Raw genomic sequence first — 21,851 nt, forward strand, 5'->3', positions numbered from 1 at the left:
CGCCCTTTCTCCTGGAGACTTGGAGACTGCAAAGACATCCAGCACTCAGCTCATGCTCAGCCTTCTTTGTAACGAGTGTCCAAAAGCCCTCAGGCAACCACCTCCAACCAGTTCCCTTTCCATCCCACTCAACACAAAGGTTTGTCCACTTTCCTTTCTCCTTCCATAGGAATCTCAGCTGCCCTCAGATAAGCTGCTTTATTCCTACACCAAGGAGGACCCTGCAGGGTTTCCTTGGCCTTTTTCCGCTGCATTTTGTTTGTTTGAAGAAATAATGAGAAAATTGTTCCTGGATTTTTCCATGCTGCAATTAATATTACTGAAGAGTTATGAAAACGGATCGGCTCCACCTCTTTGCCATAAAAGGTCACGCGAGACGCGTCACATGAAAGGTCTTAAAACAGTTTCCAGTGAAAAGCATGAAGGCTATCAGCTAATGGGGAGCAGCGAGTTATAATCAGATGGAATGTTTAGCACTAACATCTTCATAGCTCAACCCCATCCCCTCTCAGTGTGTGTGTAACGTGAGGACGTTGTTCTCCTACCTCGTGGTCCACGTGGTTGTGTGTGTACGTGAGCAAACCCCAGTGACTGCAGAGCTCACTGCAAAACCCCCGTGGTCAGCACATCCACCATATGGCAGTGAGTCCTTGGCAATGGGTCTATGGTATTGGGTCTGGGATGGTGATGGGTACATGGCAGCAGTGGGTCTGGGATGGTGCCATAGGGATGGAATCCCACCAAGGGTTTAATGGCTCCGCTTCCTTCATCTGCCTTGCTTACCTGCTCTCACTTATGATGACATCAGGCTCTGGGGACGTCAGCTGGATTCCACAGGTTTCCTTTCAAAAGGGAAAAATCAGACTTGAATGAACCTCAGACAAGAGATGGATGGGACGATGCTCCCAAATTCCACCACTGGCTGGTGGTCTCTGCTCCATACACCCACCTACACCCCAACAGGGGCACCCAGTGTTGACCACAGCCAGCTCAGACATACCTACAAAGCACAAGGCAGTAAGGAGCCAGGGCTGAAACGTGGGCTAAGAGCACTGAAAGTCAAAGTCTGTGATTCCTGTAGACATGAATTCAGCTCTTGAGGTGGTGACTTGGATGCAAGAAAGTTGGAAATAATACTGAATGGAAATAATACATTACAATTGTCACGGTCATCAATTCTTCCAGTTTAACTTTGAAAATGTGGTATTCTGGAGAGCAACGAGACGCTCAAATTTAAATTCTTAAGAGTTTCCCCATAAGAATGTGGGAAATGGAGGGGGGACACAAACCTCCTCCAGGTTTCTGTAGGAGAATACTTCTCAACTCGTTCTACTGCTTTGCTAAGAGGCACAGCCAGCAGTAATGTGAGGAGTGTATTCCACCTGAAGTCACAGCAGCACTGAAAAAACAAAGATTGAGAGCTGAATCAACTCAGACCTTGCCCAGTAGTTTGGTGCACCGCTTAAACACACACAAGAAGTCCTCAATAACAACAGAAAGATCTGCTTGGTAGTGAAAATATAATTTTATTTTTAACAATAGCTGCCAGCAGTACACTGGGGTATCTGTAAAAGATGTTCCAGAGGGTGAAAGACAGAAGCAAACTACAACAGATCGGATCAACTCTTCAAGTATTCCCCATACCCTGTGCTGGGAGTCTCTGAAACCCATTCTGCTCCACTCCCTCCTCCCTCTATGAACACAGCATGAGTTAGTGGCACGGGTTCTGAGGCAGATTAAACATTTTTCACTCGGGATAAAGCTTTCTTCTGAAAAAAGGAAAAAAAAAAAAAGTTAATGGGATGCATTCAGATCGCACTCGGAGTGGCAAAGGGTGGAAAAAAAAAAAAAACAAAACTGTTGACTGCACTTTGCCACTTTTTGTTCTCTATTCAGATAGGCATCAGCGGGTTTGGCGCAGGCATCTCCCATTTATTCACGTCTGTGCTCCTTTGATATGAAATGCTAATTTGCTACTTTAGCATAAAAACTCGATTACATCTCTCCTCTTATCATGGAACGACATGCAGCTCTCCATCGGTTCGGGCATGCCCGCCGCAGGAAAAAAAACCACCAATTTGATGGGAAAATGCAAACGTAGGAGAGCTGTGGCTGTTGCCTGTCCACGAGGGCCATTGACACAGAGCTGCAGGGAGCAGCAGCAGGCAGGCAGGAGAGCTGCAGAGAGCGTGGAATGTTCCAGAAGTTCCTATGGCTCTCGCTCAACCCGCAGCTGGGTAGGCATGGGGAATCTCTTGGAGAAGGAAAGTTTTGTTAGAAGAAAAAAGAAAATCATGCGTATACTCTCGTATGTTCTCCCACACAAAACCAGATGGGTTTTCTGCTCAGGGAACAGAAGTCACCTGTTTTAATGGAAAATTCAGAGTGTTTCAGGCTGGGATTAGAGGAGGTTGCTCAGCGTGCTAATACATGCAGCCAGCTTGCAAACTGGAATGCCTACTTGAAAGGGCAACTGCTTCAGAAGGGGCTAGGAGCATCATTTTAAATTTAAACAGGGCTAGATTAATTGCTGTTTGATGAAATTAAAAATGCATTCAAAGATCAGATTGTAAACAAGTTGACAGAAGTCAAGAATTTACATAGTTATGAAAGGGCTTTTTTTTTTTTTTTTTTAATTAATGTCGGGCTGCTGATTGGGGCCAGATGAAAGCTCTCTGCCCACACCAGACGCAAAGGCTTCGCACCACCCCGGCGATGCACACAGAGCTCACCTGGGGGGAGAGCAGGGCAGTGCCCCACCGAGCTCTGCTGAAGCCAAGTGATGGCCAACTTCTGCCCCAGCACCACACAGCTGTGCCACGAGAAGCCACGAGGACACCGGGTCCTTTCACAGCTGTCGCACGTTTTGGAATTACCAACCTGGCACTTGCTTGAATTGTGTCCCTAAAAGAAAGGCTCCAATGCTCAACGCTGCGTTGTGAGGACGTAAAGCATAAATTCCTTACAGCAAGAGCCTTTGTTTACAAGCCTTCAGACAGCATCATTAAAATACTTCATGCTGAATCTAGGGTATTACAATGGTCTGAAGATTGCCTGGAAAGGAGGGAGAATATATTATCATTACAAGACAGCAGGCTGCTGCTTGAGCAGGTTTGGCATTTGCGTGCATTGATATGCAGGCAGCACGCACAACAGGAGCTGCACAAAGCTGCTCCATGCTGACATGCATGCAGGTGTGCTAAGTGCAATGGCTCTTAGAGCCTCAGAGCCTCCAAGGGCCGAGCGGGGCTTTAAAGGGGAGCTCAGAATGTAAAAAACTGATGACATCCCTTCCTATTCTCTGTTTTGAAGGGCCAACTGTACGAGCAAGGAGCACCACAACAACCTTTTCCAACTCTGTACCAACACAAATGCTGTTATCTGACAAAAGAAGTCATCTGTTTTTCTAGATGCCACATTGCAGCAGAGACTGAACCCCTACAAAGGATCATTATGGCTGAGAAGCTTCATTCAGGGCAGGACGTGACATCAGAACACAGTAACTAATAAAGGGCAACAATTAATTCTTCCTAACCAGGTCGCTCTGCAGGATTTTCTTTCTGTGCCTGAACACTCCTGTAACAGGTCACAGTAAGGTCTAAGTGTATCTATGGTTTTCTTAGAAGGATGTGTAACAGGCCTTCTAATTGCCTTTATATTGCAGTTCTAGCTCTAGGAAGGCAGGACAAGGCACCACAAGCCACGTGTACAAATGCACATCTCTTACTCTACCTCTTCTACATCAAGCTAATGTCACGGGTATATAAAGTAGCAAAAGCAGGATGCTTAGAAAAGTTGGGCTTACCAAAAATAATAGCGTATAAAAGTGTTTACGTGAGGGCCTTTGAGTTATTGCAGAATGTCAAATATTCCAAGGACAACCGAGCAGGAATAGCACTTTCCAGCTTCTGAAATCAGTTAAATACAAAAGTAGCTTTACAAAAAAATAGGCATATAAGTCTAGTGTTCTTTGGAGTCGTTGATGGTGGTCTTTTAAAAAGAACCGAGCCGTTTATTCCATGCACCAAAATCATTCATCTGAAACAAGAAAACTATTTCCCCACTTTAGAAATACTCGAAAATTGGTTCTTAAAAAAATTGCAGTGCTATTCCTCAGTGTTGCAGTAAAAAGATTAGGTATAGTAGTGCAACGATTACGATCATGCAAAGCTGCAATCCAGATGCACAGAAAGCAGTTCAGGTGAGTTTAGTGTACAGGACTGGATTCCACGCACCCTTTCTTTACAGGAGTAACTAACAGATATCCTTTCAGATTAAAAAAAAGAAAAGGGAACGCTATAATTTAAGGCAAGTGTTATCTTTAAAGGTCACTTTAGCTTTCTTCAGGACAAACATAAAATCAGACAGCTTACAAAAGTTCCCAGAAAGACTCCGACTCCAAGGGCTCTCAGCGTTCAGTTTTGCATCGCCCATCATTGCACTGCTATCCACCACGTACAGCAGCTACTCGTCACTCATGTTTACACGTTTTGCTTATGACAGCAAAGATTTGTAAGTAAATATCACCAGAAAGACCTATACAAAATAAAAAGGCTCTTAACTACCAAAAAGAAAGCCACTTGAAATGCTTAAGGTGAACAGATGGCAAGCATCCAATTCTTTTGGTTTCGTGATGTTAAAAGGGCATCCTGACAGGCATTCATTTGCTGCAACTGAGAATTTGGGATAAGTGTAAGCTGTCAATTGCTTTGTTGCTGTTTGATCTCACCACGTTCTTGAAGACACAACTAAATGTGAACTCTGCACCGTGAGCTCCTGGCTGTAGTGCACAAGCCTGGATTCAAACTTCCTGATGTTCGAGGTCATTCAAATCCAAGTTTCACGTGTGAGTCCATTCTCAACCATTACTGTGATTTCAAATCCAAGAGAATTATAATATACATGTATATATATATAAATCTATTTTAAAAGCATTGCCAAATAGTTCTCAAATGGCTTTTCTGGAGAGTAAGTTCCCTTCTATATGAAAACAGGATAGACAAACAGGTACAGCTCGGTGTGTTGCACATATGACAACTGTGTTATAGATCTTCTGGAAGAGCAATAAATTCCAAAATACATAAATATTCCTTGTACCATACAGAAAGACAGTATCCCAGACCAATTTGTAGATAGGGACCAAATGTTTGCAAATAAAAGAAATGGGGGCAAGCGAGCTCTTCATACTGAAGAACCCAATACCCCACAACAATAGTAACATAACTGCATTAATAATATGACTTGCCATGAAAAGAGGTAAGGAAAAACAAGCCTATAATTAAGTCTGCAAACTTTAGGTAATTACTGTACCTGGTCTATCCACCATAACTTTGAATAACTGCAAATTCATGCAAAAAAAAAAAAAAATTGCTATCTTATATGAAAAGAGCAGTCTGTTAGAAGCATTGTTACGGAATACGCAAGAAGTCGTCTCTTTTTGCAAGTGCTGTTTACTTAGTAAGTCTCTTGGCTACATCACTGTAAGCTATTTCAATTTCTTTGTCTCCAGGACAGGTATTGGTGAACTCATCCCTGCTGTAAGCATTGGTCAGGTATCTCCAAATCCCCGTCATTTCCTTGGGAATCTCAAAGTTGCGATATTTTTTGGCCACCACCTGGAACAGAAGGGTTAGGTTACGAACTGACACACTCGAAGCACTTCTCCATCTCTCCTCCTTTTCTTGCTCTGTTGCTCTTCCAACACATTCACACTCTGCAGAACCCGTCCCTCTGGGATATGCCCAGACCCGACAGCGCTGCCTCACACAGCCTTTAATTCTGCCCTCACCAAAGTAAACACTCCTGCACCCAGGCAGAAGCTTAATCTGTGGCTCCATCTGCAGTACAAAACGTACAAAGGTCACTGGAAGCAGTGAGAAGAGACCAAGCCACGATTACACAGGTCCACCTCCCCTCCTGCACTTACTGTGCTGCCTCCCTTCCAGCCTTCTAGACTTCCCTCCTCCCCCAATGAGCTCCCTGCATTGTTACTACCATTCTTTTCTGCTAATATTGCACTTGTGTTTAGGTGGGATCCCACACACGGTTGGAAGGAGTTGGACTCCAGCATGTCACAGACCACAAGTGTTTCCCCCTCGTGCAGCACCCTGCAGGCCATTTACCTTCACAATGTGTAGTTTGGGCAGCAGGTTGCAGTCTGCTAGTGTCATCTCATTGCCATCCAAAAACTTGCGGGTAGAAACTGTAATATCCTCCATGCTGTTTTCATCTATCTCGTCGGGAAGAGGAGAGTTCAGGTACTCATCCAATTTCTGGAGGGTTTTCAAGAGGCCACGTTCTAAGCCTACAGAAGAAGGAGTGAAGAACAAGAAAAAGAAACAAACTCCAGCAAGCAAATTTCAAAGCAAATTAATCTTTTGAATAGTGACGCCAGATCTAAAATACAAAATCCACATCGCTGTGCTCCCCAGAACAGATGGCACAGTGAAGGGCTGCTGATCCTTGCACAACTTCTGTAGCAACACTGGTGTTGACTTGGAATTCACTTGTGGTGATTTGGAGCACTGAAACAGAACTGGAATCCCTTTAAATATCACACAGATGCACGTTATCTAAAAGTTGGTTTACACACGAGCTTGCAGCACTTTTAAATTGCTCTAAGAGTGTTTATTTTTGGTTTAAAAAGTGGCTTATGTCAGTTTCTTAAGACTTTTCCTAACTGGCTTAAAGTCATTAGCATTAAGCTAAGCTATTCATTTAAACATAATCTCTTTAATGTCACATGCTCAGCTGCAAGGCAGAACTGAGCAGGCAGCCGTGGAGGTTCTGCACGTACAGCAGCAGAGGGCAGCAGAACCCACAGAAACAAAAAGCATTTCTCAGCAAGAAGAAAGCACACAGCCATTCTGCCACTCTGACATACACACACACACACCAGAACACACCCAGGCAGGGTATTTATTGCCAGGGCAGAACAGAATGCTGAAATACCTCTGTGTAAAACTCACTGTTTCCTCCTCGCCTTCTGTAGCAGCTGTTTTTCAACTCAATGCAATGGAAAGATTGCATGGGTTGTAAACAACACTGAGAAAACACTGCAATGTGTGCACAGTGCTGATTGCAGGGACTTACCTTCGTTAGCCTCCGGTCTGGAATTTTTGATAAATGCAGAAAATTTGGCAAAAATATCCATTCCAGCAGTGTAGGACTCAGGGTGCTTTGGAGAAAGTTTCAGGTATCTAGAAAGCAAAAATCAGAATGATGGTCACCACGTATCATCTTGTAGGAAATGGCATTTTATAAGAAACAGCCCCATGCTGCCATCAAGGGAAAGAGTTTGAAAGCCAGCATCTCAGAGGCAAACAAAAGCACACTGCTGCTTTCTGAACCAAGCATTTGCCTCGAGCAGTGTTTGAAACAAGCCATGGCAACAAGAAAAGGCTCCTTTAGCAGAGCTGTGACACAACGGAGCAAAGAGGCAAAGAATGGAACAGTCCTGCCTGCTTTCTGTTTGCAGGAGACCCTTCTCAAGCTAACATTCTGTAGCCCCAGATCTTTTAATAGAAGAGGAAGGCCTTCCACACTAAAGGCAGTGCCTGCACTTTGCCCCATGGCTGTAGTTTAGAACCCACACGTTTCACACTCTTGTGCTGTGTAATCTAATGATCTCAAAAAGTGCTCAGTATTTTCAACCATAATTTCCAAATATTAAGCACTCTTATCGCTGTCACGTCCAATATAAAGAAATTGGATGTTAGAAAATTACTTTCCATTTGCATGTTGTAATCATCAGTTCTGTGTGATCACCCACAATCCACCTGCTTACGAGTAAAAGAACTCCAAACTATTCCCAAAGCCTAATTTTCAATTTATGGATGCCAAGGAAGTTCCTAATTAGTGCAAGGAATCCCTCTAAGGACACTCCATCTAACCTAAGGTGACACATTCTCATTTGAACACTTACTTTGGTGGAGCCAAAACTTCTTCCAGAAACTCTTCAATCTTGTTCACATCTGTTTTCACTTCACCATTATAAGTTATAAAGGGTGGATGAGTGCCTGGAGCCAAATTTTGAAGATCTGCTGGTTTTCTAGGATGAAATACAAAGGAATACAGAAATAAGCTTGGGACATCCACAACCCCCCCTTTCCATGCTACAATCCCAACAGCACTGCTGGAGGTTCCCAACTTCTTGGCAGTTCAGAAAACACACCACTATTTTTCTTTGGAAAAGCAACTTTACATCTCGACGGATGCTTTCTTACCAACAATTCATTTCAAGTGCTTAAGAAAAGCCACTTCCTTCCTACCTTTTGGATGGGTTTTTTTTTTTCCTCAAGCCAATGGTACAAGAAGGACAGCATGGCTGGGACAGGGAGATACACAGCACTACACCCCCAACATGCTTTCTCTTTTCCAAGATCTGGACTACAGAGTTTATATATAGCGTAATCTGCAGGCAGAGATAATCCCCCCCACTCTGCACAGAGCTCCTCTGCAAATAACCAAACCTGAAAGAGCCCTGTGTAAGAACTAGCTGTGTGCACAGTCTCTGGACAAGGTGATTTTTAAACATCACGTTTAAAAAACGACATGCCTGAAGCTTCCTCCAGCAAAAATATGAGTGATTTACAAATAACACCAGCACAGTTGGGCAAAGTGGGATGTATGGTGGATGATACCATGACTTGACCCAAGGGAAACAGAGAACCGAGCTTTGAATGCTTGTTGGTTTTGCTGATGTTGGTCTCTTGCTGCTGGAAGCTCCAGCTCCTGTTGTATCAACCCCAGCCACCCTAAGGCTCTCTGCTCCATAAGGAATTGGCTTCTCCCTCCTGCAGTGGGGCTGGAAAGCAGGGAAGCAGGTTGGTAACAAACAAGGTCAGCGTGAGAAAGCAGAGCTTTTGGGGACAGCATTCAAACGCTGTTAAGCAGCACAGCAACAGGTCTGCTCTGGAAATGCAGCTTTTCTTACGAGATTAAGGTCTCCTGCCACAAATTTCCCCTCCTGCCCACTGCAAGGAAGCAGCAATGGGACACAGTGCCACAGAGCACTTAGGGCAGGGCTGAGCACTTGGCTGTACGTGTAAAAACTGAGTAAGAAAAAGGATTTTCATTCTTAAGACCATTAAATCCCCTGCTTTCAGCCAGGTGGCAGAAGTCAGATGTTAATACAAGGAATTAACCATTTTCAGTCAATTTTTAAGCTTCCACAAAGCATGAATTGTCACTGCCCTCTTACTTTTAGGATTTAAGGTTTGCCATCGGTGAAAGCATTAACTTTAGCTGAACACTTCATTTAAATACAGCTCTGTAACCCACAACAATTAGAGGAAGTCATTGTGGCTCACTTCCAGTTCTGCATTTTGCCTAGATAACATTCCTCAAAGGGGATGTCATGTTAAAAACCAACACAGGAGGACCACCAGATTTACAGCAACACTACTACAAAAAAAAATATTCAACTTCAGAAACAGACTAGTTCAATAAAGTAACCCAAACCTCATTTTCCACACTCTTTTCCAAAGCATCAGAGTGTGTATCCCAAGGGTTGATATGTCATGAACCCCGCTTGGCACTCACTTGGGCTGTGTGCATCTGTCAGAGAAAGCAGAGGTTAACAAAGCACAGCCCCCACTGCTGGGTCTGAGCCCCCAGTTTGGGTCTGACTCCCCAGCAGACATGTAACAAACCCTGGCTTACTGCAGAGTGAAGGAACACCCTTGAAATCTAAGGGAAAGTGCAATTTCTCTTCACAGCCAAACGTGAATTAAAAATATTATAGTGATGTTCACTTCAGAGATGAAATTGGGCTGTTGAGAAGTGTTCTTTAACCACTCCAAGCAATGCCATGGCAGATAGCACCTGCCCCAAAGCTCGCAGTGATGTTTGGAGGTGGGAGCACAGGCTTGGACACCCAGCTATCACTAGTTAACTACATGGGCAAACTCCTCAGCATCACTGTTTGGTTACAGAATAGCCACAAGCAGGCTGTGCCTTTGCCACAAACCAGAGCAACACTCATTGTTTCAATAATTTCTTGAAGATCAGGCAAAAGCCAGCCCTAAATATGACAAAGAATCAGAGAATTGTCTGAGTTGGAAAGGACCCTAAAGGGTCACCAGGTCCAACTCCCACATCAGTGATGCACACTGCTGTCCACTACTGTGATTTATAACTCGTACTGAAACGAGAGCCCAAAGAGCAACGTGAAGAAAACACCAGCAGGAAACAAACCCAAACCCAACGCTGCCACCAGTTCCTAAGCAGCATTTCACGCTGCTGAAGGTGCACTCAGCCCTGGCCAGTCTTTAATATTTACTTATCTATTTAATCTTCATCTGCCAACTAAAAACGACACAATCGAGACGTTCAAAATAGGATTTCGAAACCCAACTGAATGCAGCCCGACCCTGAGTGCTGCTACAAGCCCAACAATGCTCTCAGGCTGATTTATGTACTGTAACTCTGCTCGTCAGCAGCACAGATCAGATGAAATGCTGCTTCTGTGAAGGGAAAGAATAAAGGCTCTGTCTGACCACACAGAGGGAAGAAATGCGTTATTTCTTCGACAGAGCTGGACTTCCCACTTTGTTTGCCCATGTGCCCATGTTGTGTCCTCATAGGAGAACTGAGGGCTGCAAAATGTTCTCTGTGAGTGCAGCGTGATGCTCAGTGCAAGTATGGAGGGGAAAAGTACATGTCACAAAGTCAATGAACCCAGACTCATTTTTTCCAGCATCCCAAGTTGTTAACTTGTGAGCTGTTACATCCAGCCCTGACCTTTGGAGCTGCACAGAGCTGCTTTTACCCTTGAATGAAGTCACACTGAGGCTGAAGCATGCTCTGCAAGGGAATGCTGCCTTTTGGCTAGCAAAATAAATCCAGATGCAAAAAGCACACTGCTATCCACTTCTCAAACAAGTTTGCTTTCCTATAACAGGATAAAGAAAAACAACACAGTAATTAGCTTGAACAATGGATTTGTGAAGTCAGTTTCCTACGACAACATTAGAAGTGCTAAAACAGAGCCTATCCAGCACTTATCACATTCTGCTAATGCTAACAGGGGACAAACCACCATAAAACATTTCCACTCGAGCAGCTGGCATTCTGCAATGCACTGCAATGGGGTATCAAACCATCCAGAACAGTTCTGTTTGTCTCTCCCTCTTCCAAAGCTCTACTAAAAGAAATCAAGTATGCATCACCCTCTATTCAAACCTGAATCAGCCTCAGCACTCCATCCTTCACCAGAAGATGTTCAGTGTGCAACAAAATACAGAGCTCACCTGACCTATTCCTGCACTCATTCTGTGCTTTCCCCATCCAACAATAGTTACATCTGCAGTAATACCCCACGTTGGCCAGAGAGCATCTAAAAGCTGCAAACAATGGACAAAAGCTGCTCTTTTTTACCCTCTGTTGGAGTGGTCTGCCCCAGTCTTACGGCAGAGAATTAGGTAATACTGGTAATTGAAAACCAGCATTGTCAGAGTCAAAACGGAGGGGGAGAGTGGAGGATGCGTTATTTCTTGAAGTGAAAGCAAACCAAGTCAGTCCCTTCAAAACCAGATTAAAAGAAGAGAGCAAGTCCAGCAGGATTCACACATTTTACACTCAGTTCTTCGGAGAATGCTGCATTCCTATTGGCTTCATTTCCAAAAATAAGCTTTGTGTGCACGAGCAGTTCCTCCTCTCCAGAGAGTTCAGTCCCTGACATCACAATGATGCTGTGCAAACACTGTTCCCACCACAGAGAAGCAGAGAGATGCTGAACGGGGCATTACTACTTCTAATAAAAGCACACCCAACCTCAGTAAACTGAGATTCCTCCGTTTCCATCTCCCTTCTCACCCATTCAGGTATTCCTCCCATAGATACAGAAGTTACAGCTCAGGTGACATGCAGCACTGTGCCATTCCTATACTCCCACTGCACGATAACCAACCTCACCTTAATATCCTTAAAGAGAAGGGTGGCTGCATGGTATTGTTTGTGACAGTTATCCAGCATCCACTGGGTCAAAGTTGCAACCTGCAATGCTTTGCTTGCAGAGACCCCACGTTACTGATTGGCTTTGCAGGAGAAGAACAGAGGAAGTTTTTCACCCAGAGGGTGGTGAGGCACTGGAACAGGTTGCCCAAGGAGGCTGTGGATGCCCCATCCCTGCAGGCATCCAAGGCCAGGCTGGATGTGGCTCTGGGCAGCCTGGTCTGCTGACCCTGCACATAGCAGGGGGGTTGAAACCATTCTATGAGTATGATATAATTATAGACACTACTAACATTTACACCATGGTTGTTGCTGAGTATTTCTAAGAATTATATATATATAACATATATATAATGTTTCAGAAAGCCATGCAAGACTTAGAAGCCCCACGCAAACACTGGACTCTTGCTCCTGAGATGCACCAAGCGTTCCTTACCTCTTCAGGTCAACTGTTGTGACACTGAACACCACTCCCTTCAGCCAAAGGATCATGAAGAGCCTCTGTGAGAAAGGGCAGTTTCCTATGCTTTCCCCGTCGCTGCCAGCCTGCAGGAGAAAGAGAGCAGATCAGAGCTGTTAGAAGGTGCCACAGTGCCACATACACAGGTACTCAAAGCCCTTCGTGTAGAGACAGACTCAGTAGCAAATCACAAACATTGCTGCCTGCACATCATCAGCCCTCCCAAACAGCAGAGCACACAGCAGGAACACTCGCAGTGCACTGAACAGAGCACCCAAAAGTACCCCCATGCAACACACAAAGATAAGCACCCTCAGAGCATACAACACACTTCACACATTGGGCCACTGTTATTTTATTTCTGTGTGTTTTCCTCTTGGATCTTCCCACCACGTTGTTTTGGTAGCAGATATACCTACGACTGCAGTGCAATTCACCACACATTCAACAGCAGTTTTCCAAAGTCGTTTGTTGGATCGATTCCTTCCCCAGGCACAGTAATTAATTACAGCCATCTTCCAGTCCATTGCTCATCTCACTGCATGGCACTGCAGCGAGCCAACTGCAAGCAGCAGCTCCAAACCTCGGCTGTACCAAAGGCTGTTACAAGGAGGAACAGAGCTGTGCACACTGGAACTTTGCTGCTCATATTCCAAAGACATTTTTTAATAGGAAACTTATCGACGAGTGCTGCCACAAGAAAGGTTATTGTATAAGAGCAGTGAGCAACCCCAGGGCAGCTGGCCATGGCACACATCCCATCACTGCCCTGACAGTGCAGTGTGTAGAGCTGAGCTGGAAAATCTGAGTTTGCAGTGGGGATGGAAGCAGACAGTGGAAATCTTGAGTCCTGTTGTAAAGTCTGAGCCCTGGTTCAGGAGTTGAGATTGCTGTATATAAAAAAAACAACTACAGGATTTTGTGTATTGTTATCAGAACGCTTCCAAGAATGACTTCAGTCAACCTGGTCTTCAGGCATGTGCTGATTCCTCCATTGCTGCTGTTATTATATTGTAGGATACACTGACTGTCCTCCTCTGACACAGTGCACCAAACAATGATGTGAAATGCAGGGCAGATGACTGGAAGGGCTGAATGCAAAGCCTGGGCACTGAGTGGTAGAGATCCATTTAAACAGAAGCAGAGGAAGGTTTGGGCACTCACCAAAGGAATTGCTTTTTCTCCAGCTCTCTGCCAGTTCCCAGCCTCTAAGAGGGGCCCCAGTGGGGAGAGCACAGACTGTGCAAGTGACAGAACTGAGCAGCAGCACTTCCAAAGGGCAGGGAAAGAAGAAAGCTTTTCATCCAGAGTGGCTTAAACTCAAAAAGATCTTTCACCTTGAAAAAATTCAAATCCCTTTCAGCAGGGAAGTTGCCACCAGAACAGAAGGATTCAAACTGATTTCTGCTGCCCTCAATTCGTGCTTTGTTATGGACAACGTACAGCCATTTTTCTCCAAACCTTTATTACTTCCAGCAATGAACATCTGAAGAAGGAAAGTTGCTGAGTTTTGTGCTTGCTTTTTGCTCTGCATCACAAACTGATGAGAGAGAGCAGCCAGCACTCAGCTCAACGCACAGCTTTCTGTTGTGCACACAACCACTGTAAGGATGGGAGCTGCTGCACAGTGAGTGTATTCCTGCTTCCCATTTCACCCTGAGCAATACACCTATATACCTATCTCTGTGGATATATATTACTTCCCAGACTAATTTACACCGTGGAGCAGAAATGATTCTATGATACAGAACCCAGCTCAGCCTTCAATTGTGAGCAAGCATGACGCCAGGCTCAGCCCACAATTCCACCCTTAAGGATGCAGAGCTCTGCTCACTCATCTTTAATTCAGCACTTCTGACACCGAAGCCAGCCAGCAGAGCTGGCTAACACAGCACATGCTGCTGAGCTCTCATCTCACCTGCACCCATGTCTTCTTTATCACCACGGGGTTCTATTATTTCCAGGGGAAGACTGAAGGATCACAGGTGAAATAAAGCACTCTCCGATGCAAGGAGCGGTGTGGATCGTTGTGCTACAAATGAAATCTTGGGCCATCTGGAACCCGAAGCAAAAGTGCTTTGGGAACAAAAAAAAGAGTTGGCACTTCATGGCACAGCACAGAGCCATGGCTTTCAGCAAGGCCCATCTTCCTAAGCCAATCCCAAAGCCATTCCAATGAGGACCAAAAAAAGTCAAACACATTTATGCCATAATACCAACTTGTACTGAAACTTTTCTTCTCTCCCAGCATGAGCAGAATATTCAAAATGACCAAACTATTTGATAGCATCCACTTCTGTTTGAGCATTATGGGCTTCTTAGATTGCTTGAATCAGAAGAAAAAAAAGGATTACAGCCCACCAACCAACAGCAACTTAACAGAATGCATTTCCAAAGCTGCAACTGAACAGCTTAACGAAGCACAGACTTTTCTATCTGCATTCAAAGGGTTGTCCCACTTCTGCTCCAAAAAGTCCCAAGTTATTCTGAGCACATACTGGAAAAGGAATGCGGTCAGAACGCCAAGAAACTTCTGGCTTCAATGCTCTTGAGGCAAGGGATTCTGCTTTGTAAGTGCTTGCCCAAGAGGCCTGTTCCTATCTTCCTGCATTGGATGCAGCAGGAGCTGCTGCTCAGACCCCCATGCTGGGTCATTGGGAGCAGCACTGTGCTGCCAAGGCAATGCATTGCTCCTTGGGACACACATGGACTTCTTCTGCAGGGGGATGGGTTGCCTGATGTCTCTGCAAGAGCTGCTTCAGAGCCATTTTCTCCACTGCAATAGATGGAAATTCAAGCAAACAGACTAAAAAAATAATAATAATAAAAGATCAGGTCTTGAATTCAGCAATCTGTATCTCAGGTTTAACTAAGAAAATACTGTGCTGGGAAGACGACATGAGAAGAGCAGCACGATGCATGCCCACGGCCCCAGAGAGCAGATAACAATCGCTGCTGCATGTTTCATGAGCAGTGAGCTCATCCAAAAAATAAGCAAATAATCCCATCCGGAGCAGTGTTTTAAAAGCAAACTGTTTATGGGGAACTAACAAAGTGATCCAAGTGAAAAACCACACAGCAGCTCAAAGCCCAGGGGTAGAAATGCGGAGAGGAGCGGTCCGGCGTTCCCCACGTAATACAGAGAACAGCCCAGCTGTGTCAGCCCCAATCCTTCCAGCTCAGCTCCAGCCTTTATCTCACCAAGCTGGATAAACAGAATTCCGTGCTGCTTGCAGGGCAAGGCTTGCAGATAAGATGTGCAGGAGGAGGGGTGGGCGGGCACCACCTGGGGCAGAGCAGTGGGACAGCACAAGTGATCCCCATATGAGTTGTACCGATGAGCAGCACCCCTCTCTTCAACCTTTATATGGGAATTTAAAGCTTGGTAACGCTCCACCAGGTTAGCTGTGCTCATACCTGGAACGATCTGCCAATACAAAAGTCTGCCATGATGAATTTGTGGTTTCCATCTGATGATCAGCACCCACCCCACCCAGGGGAAGAGCAACCTTAGCACCGCTGGCTCTCGGGGAGCTGCGTCACCTTCACCTGATTTATCACCAATTTCCACATCAGCCAACATCCACGTAAACTCCACGAGCATTTCAGAATGAATGAATGAACAAACGGAGCTCCCTGTGAGCTCTGAATATCACGCCAGGAAACATTTATCAGCCCATCCAAACAGCCCCTGTGCCACACATCTGACTCGCACAGCAGTGACCATTTTAGGATGAAGCTGTATTTAGCCTCGTGGTGCCACTCCTATCCAAATTATTAGCAGATTTGACTGCTTCGTGCAGCTCTTGCTTATCGCTACCTGATTTTTAGCATGAAGCTTTTGGGGAAAAAAAGCTGTGGGATTTTCAGGATGTATGAAAGTAACTTTGTGATTCGGTAGAAATTAATTAAGTGCTTTATGAGCTTTGGAGAAAAGACATCATCCCGCTTCATCCTTTGGGAGAATCAGATCAAAACGTGCATTAAATACTATCCATCACTTTCTTCAGTGGAGAAATCAGCTTGATGTCATGAATACAACAACTTGGGGTTACTATAGATAGCTCACACGTGACTTTCTCCTGATCTGATGTAGGAAAAATAAGCAAGCTCACCTTTTCCACCCCTTTTTACCAAGGCAATACGTTTAACAAAGTGATTCAGCTGTAACAAACCCAGATAAGACAAACGTGTCCAAATCCACTGACATCTCCTATGACATCCTTGCAGTATTAAGTATGAAGCTGCCAATTAGGCTGTTGAATATTCAGTACCATGGGTTTCTCTATAGAAAATCCATCACCAGGGAGTTCTGACGTGTGAAAGCAGCAACACAGCTAAAAAACCAACTGCCAAAAAACCAAACCAGAGAGAAAACATCCATAGCCATGGAAGAACTGCCTAGCAATGAAAACATTGCTCAAATTCTCAAAACTCACTGAAGCAGAGCTGCAGTTCTGAACGGTACCCCCTGCTAACAGGGCACTCAAATGCTCCAGCAAGGAGAAAACATCGTCTCAGGCTGAAACAGGAGTTGGAATCTTGATTCTGGAGCTGCTAAAGCATGAAGGTTTGCAGGGAGGCTTGCTTGCTGTTGCTTCTGGTTCCAGTGCCATCCACGAACGCATCCCACATCCCTCAGCACCAGGATCCCAGCTCCTCATTGCAGAGCAGAGCTTCCTCCTTCGTTAGGATCCAGCACAGTGCCACACTAGGGCAGCTAAAACATCCCTTCGAAGGACCAGAGCAATGTACTTGTGCTTTCACTTTATTTTTAGACAAAACCACGCAAAAAAAACGATTTCCTTCATTTAAAAATAGCAGCCCTCCAAAGCACAGACCGAAGTCTAGCCAAAATAGTCATTCTTTAAGGGAGCCAAAAAGCTCTGAAGCCGATCCAGTAGCACTGACTGATCTCATTAGCTCTTCCCATGAAAATACACAGATATGACTTCACTCCTGGATTACACTCCTATATTTAGTTTATACCTAATATGGACATTCAGTGCACAGAACGCAGTCATTTCCTCTCCTTGCGCAGCTCCTTGCCCTTTGTCTGGCCAACAATACGAGGAATCAGGCTGAACTCCTGGAGAACTCACACACAAAGAAGGCTGTAATTAATAGCAGCTTAGCTTATGCTTTTAACTTCTGCATAAACAAACACAGCATTCTAAGCTCTAAAAATCAGACTGTGTCGGACCTGAGCTGGGGAAAAAAAAGAAAAAAATCAAAACAAGCTTAAAGAAATTAACCATTATCTTTCAGAGGAAAAGAACAACATTCCGAGTAAAGAATTTACAGCCCTTTGACGTCAAGGTTCTGTTTAAGCTCCTATGGAGACAAAGCGATCCTGTTTGGGGTGTTTTAACTGTGAAGTGTTGGTGTAAAAGAGTGCAGGCCTCGTGACGCTGCGTTGCACAGAACGGTTGGTGTGAGAGAAGCCAAACGCACACATTGGAGAGAATGGAGCTCCCAAATCTCTTCCCCTCTTTTTATAACGTGAAGTTTGTGCTTGCAACCCCCGAGTGCGAAGTCCACTGCTTGGCATTCAGCTGAAAGTCCGACGAACTCCCTGGCTGGGCTCCCAGAGCCAACGCAGCCCTCAAAACCAGCCGGTGAGGAAGGGGAGCTGCAGACCCACAGCTCCGTGCCCACCCACAGCATCACCACACCGCCATTCCTCACCTCTGCCTCTCAGCCACCAGCTACCTTTACCTCCCAGCAGCCCAGCTCCTTGAAGAGGATTCTCATTCTGTTTTTCCCACTCAGTCACAAGCAGCACGTCTCCCCCCGGGCCCACAGACACGGAGCTGCACCCCTCACCATGGTACCGCTGTGGCCGTGGCTCCTTCAGGGCCCACCATCAGCAGATCCTGACCAAAAAAACCACCCCTCCTCAGTGCCATCCTTGGAGGAATTATGGCTAGATGGTTTTTTAGGCCTGCTTCCCACTGCTTTGCTGTCTGAAGGAGGAAAAAGCTTCCAGTCCAGCACAGGGCCTACACCAATGGCCGTGCAGCAGCTGACAGGGATGCAGACAGCAAAGCACTCAATGGACAGGCTGAGACGTTCTCAGGTGCTGAACTTATTGCATTAAAACCTCCAAAAGGTGATCTTGTGCATAGGGAAGAGCCTCACCTAACAGGATTATCAAGCAGCAGGCCTGCCCCTGACAGGAGCACTGCTGGGAAGCCATGCTGTGCCTCCAGCTTTGCTGCTTCCTCCCATGGACGAGCTGTAATTCAGACAAAGCACACGTTGGTGTGCATCCCCTCCTGCCATGAGCTCAGTGTGAACAGGCCTGCATCCCACAGCACAAAGATGCCAAATTCCCGTGCGGTTCACAACTGCTGGGAGTTGGTGAGGGATATTTACTAAGTGTGAATTCACAGCTGTTTTCTGCAGAGCAACCCATGGGCAAACAGCGTGCCACGCACCAGAACTATCTGGTTGTCAAAGCAGGTGCCCAATTTCTCAACGACGCCCCATAGAAAGCTGCCAGATAGCCAAGGTCTAATTAATTGACAAGCATTGCATGTGCTGCATGGGTGAAGATGGAATATTCCTCAGTGATCACCTACATCTGCTACATCCCAGTGCCTCCTGCCAGCAGACAGATGACCACAGACTTCCTGTTGGTTGGGTTTTCCTTCTCACTCACCTGCTGTCACCTTGCTATTACCAGCACTGATCCCTCCCTGCCCTCTGGGATGCCAAAGGCCACACTGCGGGCAGCTCCCATCCCCACCTCCTTTGTACACAGGCTCCGTCCTGTGGTTTCCACAGATGAGTTGTCCTGTTTGACCAAAGCAATCGGGCACGCTTTTTATTTACAGTGAAAATCCACATTTGAGCTCCTAAATTGCAATTGTAAACGAGCTGTGTGCGTAATATTCAGATCATAACGCCTGAGTTTGTGGCAATGTGGTTTTCACTGCTCTGCAATGCCACCAGGGCATATCATCGAGCCTCCCCATTAATAATACATGCACACATACGAGGAAACAAAATGAAATCCGACACATCACTGGGTTCCCCCTACCAGCTCTCAGAGGAAAGACTTGGAAAATATCTGCACTTAGTTTTAAAAAGGCTACAGGCAGCCCCATGGAACAGCTCCTCAAGTTCATCATTGTGAGCCCAAGGAACACATTATTACCTCCATCCCAGCACCTTAACAGAAAGCGCCTCCTTACCCCAGTCCCCTTCTTCTGCACATCCTCCATCACAGCCTATGAAAACACCACTTACAACAGACAGCCCAAAGGAGCTGCGGGCATCAAGCAGCCCCATACACCCACAACTGAAGGCTCACGGCGTGCCCACCCCACAGAGTTAACAGCATTCAACCCCCACACCTTGGGCACGAAGCCAAGCAGCTCCCCCTGCTCCACAGTGCTGCTCACCCAGCTTTAACCACTGCCTGCTGCAACACCCTGTGCTCAGGTCACGCAGTTGCTGCCCTCCTTCAGCTGCAGACATTTGGCACGGATTTCTCCCCTTGGTCACAAAGTCCTTCTGCTGCCCCATTGGAACAGCTGCTGGCTGACTGTGCTGGGGCAGAACCGAGAGCCCACGTGCTGCGCAATGCAGAGAACTTCAAACAAACCCTTTCTAACTCTCGCTCAGTAACTGCAGGCTCTGCCAGACTGCTCCCGGAACCAGCAGAAAGCTGTGAAACAAACACAGACGCTGCGCTTCCCATTGACAGAAAGAGATTAAACCAAAATCTAGCGCTCCTCAAGGAAGACACTGTGAGCGTCTTTTCATTACGCTGCTTGCATTTGCATGGAGGGATGAGCTTGGCAAGGCGGACAGCAAACAAAAACCACCGCTGCCATAAGGCTGAACAGCATCAGTGCGGCGTGGGACAGGCAGCAACGCCCAGCAACAACTGCCGGGGCAGCTTTGGGGTGGAGGTGTTCTTCCTTTGCAGGATTTTCCAGGGAAACAACCCTTACCTGAAGAGCATGAAGGGCCAACAAGCCCAAATGCTTCCTAACCTGAACCCTGTCCCGAAGGCAGGCAGCTCACAGCACTGCAGAAAGGCTTCCTCCAGGGAGATGGCATGGGCCGGTCCATGAGCACAGCCCTCGTACACCCGTGCTGGTGAAGTTTCAGCCAAGGGTGCCAGAAACGCTCCCTGCTTTCCCCCTTTCATAGACACCAACATCTCTGCTGGTCCAACACCGAGCTGAATCCACGCGTTTTTGCTTAAGAAGTGATTTTGCTTTCTTTCACGCACGAAACGCCCCTCGCACAGCAAACTCACAGCCCGAAAAGGGCAACACCCGGCCCTTGAGGATCCCAACCACCCGGCAGAGCTCCCAGTCCCCGCCGAGCCGCACGCTGCAGATCCCGGCGGTGACACCGAACTCGGGGCGCTGACACCGAACGCTTCCCGACAACCGGAGGCGCCGCATCGCCGCGTTACGGCACCGTTCGGAAAGTTCAACGCGAGCACCAAGGCGCTTTGTTTCTGGGGCGGCTCTATTCAAAGCAGCCCGGAGCGGAAAGAACGAGGGCATCGCTCATCTCCCCGGTACTTCGACACCGAACGGAACAGCGGAGCGGCACCGCCGGACCCCGCAGGACGGGAAGCGTCGCGTTACTTCGGGTTCCGACGGCCGACGGGGCCGATAGGACCGATGGGACCGACGGGGCCGCCCGCCTCGCCCCGCCCATCCCGGCCCTTTGTGCGCGGCCGCCCCGCGCGGCGCCACGGGCGTCACCCGCCGCCGCCCCGCGCCCCCGCGGCGCTCCCGGCGCGCAGCCCAGGACGGGGAACGGCGGCGGGGGCGGGAGGAGCGCGGCGGGGAGAGCGAGCGAGCGAGCGGGCGGCCAACGGCCGGAGCGCCCCGAGCCGCGCCCGGACCGTACCTTCACGAAGAGCTCGATGACGGGTTCTTTATCGCCTTCCTTCAGCCCGTTGACCGGCACGGACAGCGCCATGCTGCAACCGTCGCCGCCTCTCGCCTCGCCCGCTGCCGCCGCCGGGACGGGACCGCCGCCGTTCGCCTCGCCCGCGCCGCGCGACTGCGGCCCGCCCCGCGCCGCGCTACGACGCACAGCGCCCCGGGGCAGGGAATGGGGGCGGAGCCAGAACCGGAGGGCGTGACCTGATTGGAGGCGGTCACAGAAAGGGGGCGGGGCCAACGGTGTGGAAGCGCGGCTGAACTCGGGGCGGTTAGCGATGGGGGGCGGGGCTAACGTCGAAATGGGCGGGGACAATACAAATGTAGGCGGGGCCGATGCGTTGTGGGCGTGGCTGTTTGGCTATGTGGGCGTGGCTAAGGTATGTGTGGGCGGGGCTAAAGGGGCCGGGCGGGGGCAGCGCTCGGGGCGCCGCGGTGGGCGCGGGCGGCTGAGCTCATCGCTGGGCTCGGCTCCGTGCGCGCCGCCGGGCGGGGGGAGAGCGAGGGGCGGGGAGCCG

The 21,851-nt window shown here is 47.4% G+C and overlaps 1 protein-coding gene across 1 annotated transcript; it reads right to left on the reverse strand.

Annotated features, from left to right (window-relative positions):
- Positions 1-1,511: 1,511 nt before the first annotated feature.
- On the reverse strand, positions 1,512-21,506 carry CLIC4 (CLIC family member 4). The gene is made up of 6 exons (XM_031594962.2): positions 21,299-21,506; positions 12,392-12,501; positions 7,925-8,050; positions 7,093-7,199; positions 6,123-6,304; positions 1,512-5,615 (listed from the first exon to the last, which is right to left on the reverse strand). The coding sequence occupies exons 1-6, from the start codon at positions 21,368-21,370 to the stop codon at positions 5,451-5,453; spliced, it is 762 nt and encodes a 253-aa protein (XP_031450822.1). The 5' UTR covers positions 21,371-21,506; the 3' UTR covers positions 1,512-5,450.
- Between the last annotated feature and the right edge of the window lie 345 nt (positions 21,507-21,851).

This window comes from Phasianus colchicus, chromosome 24 (genome assembly GCF_987193195.1).
Source record: "Phasianus colchicus chromosome 24, bPhaCol1.hap1.1, whole genome shotgun sequence".
NCBI classification, from domain to species: domain Eukaryota; kingdom Metazoa; phylum Chordata; class Aves; order Galliformes; family Phasianidae; genus Phasianus; species Phasianus colchicus.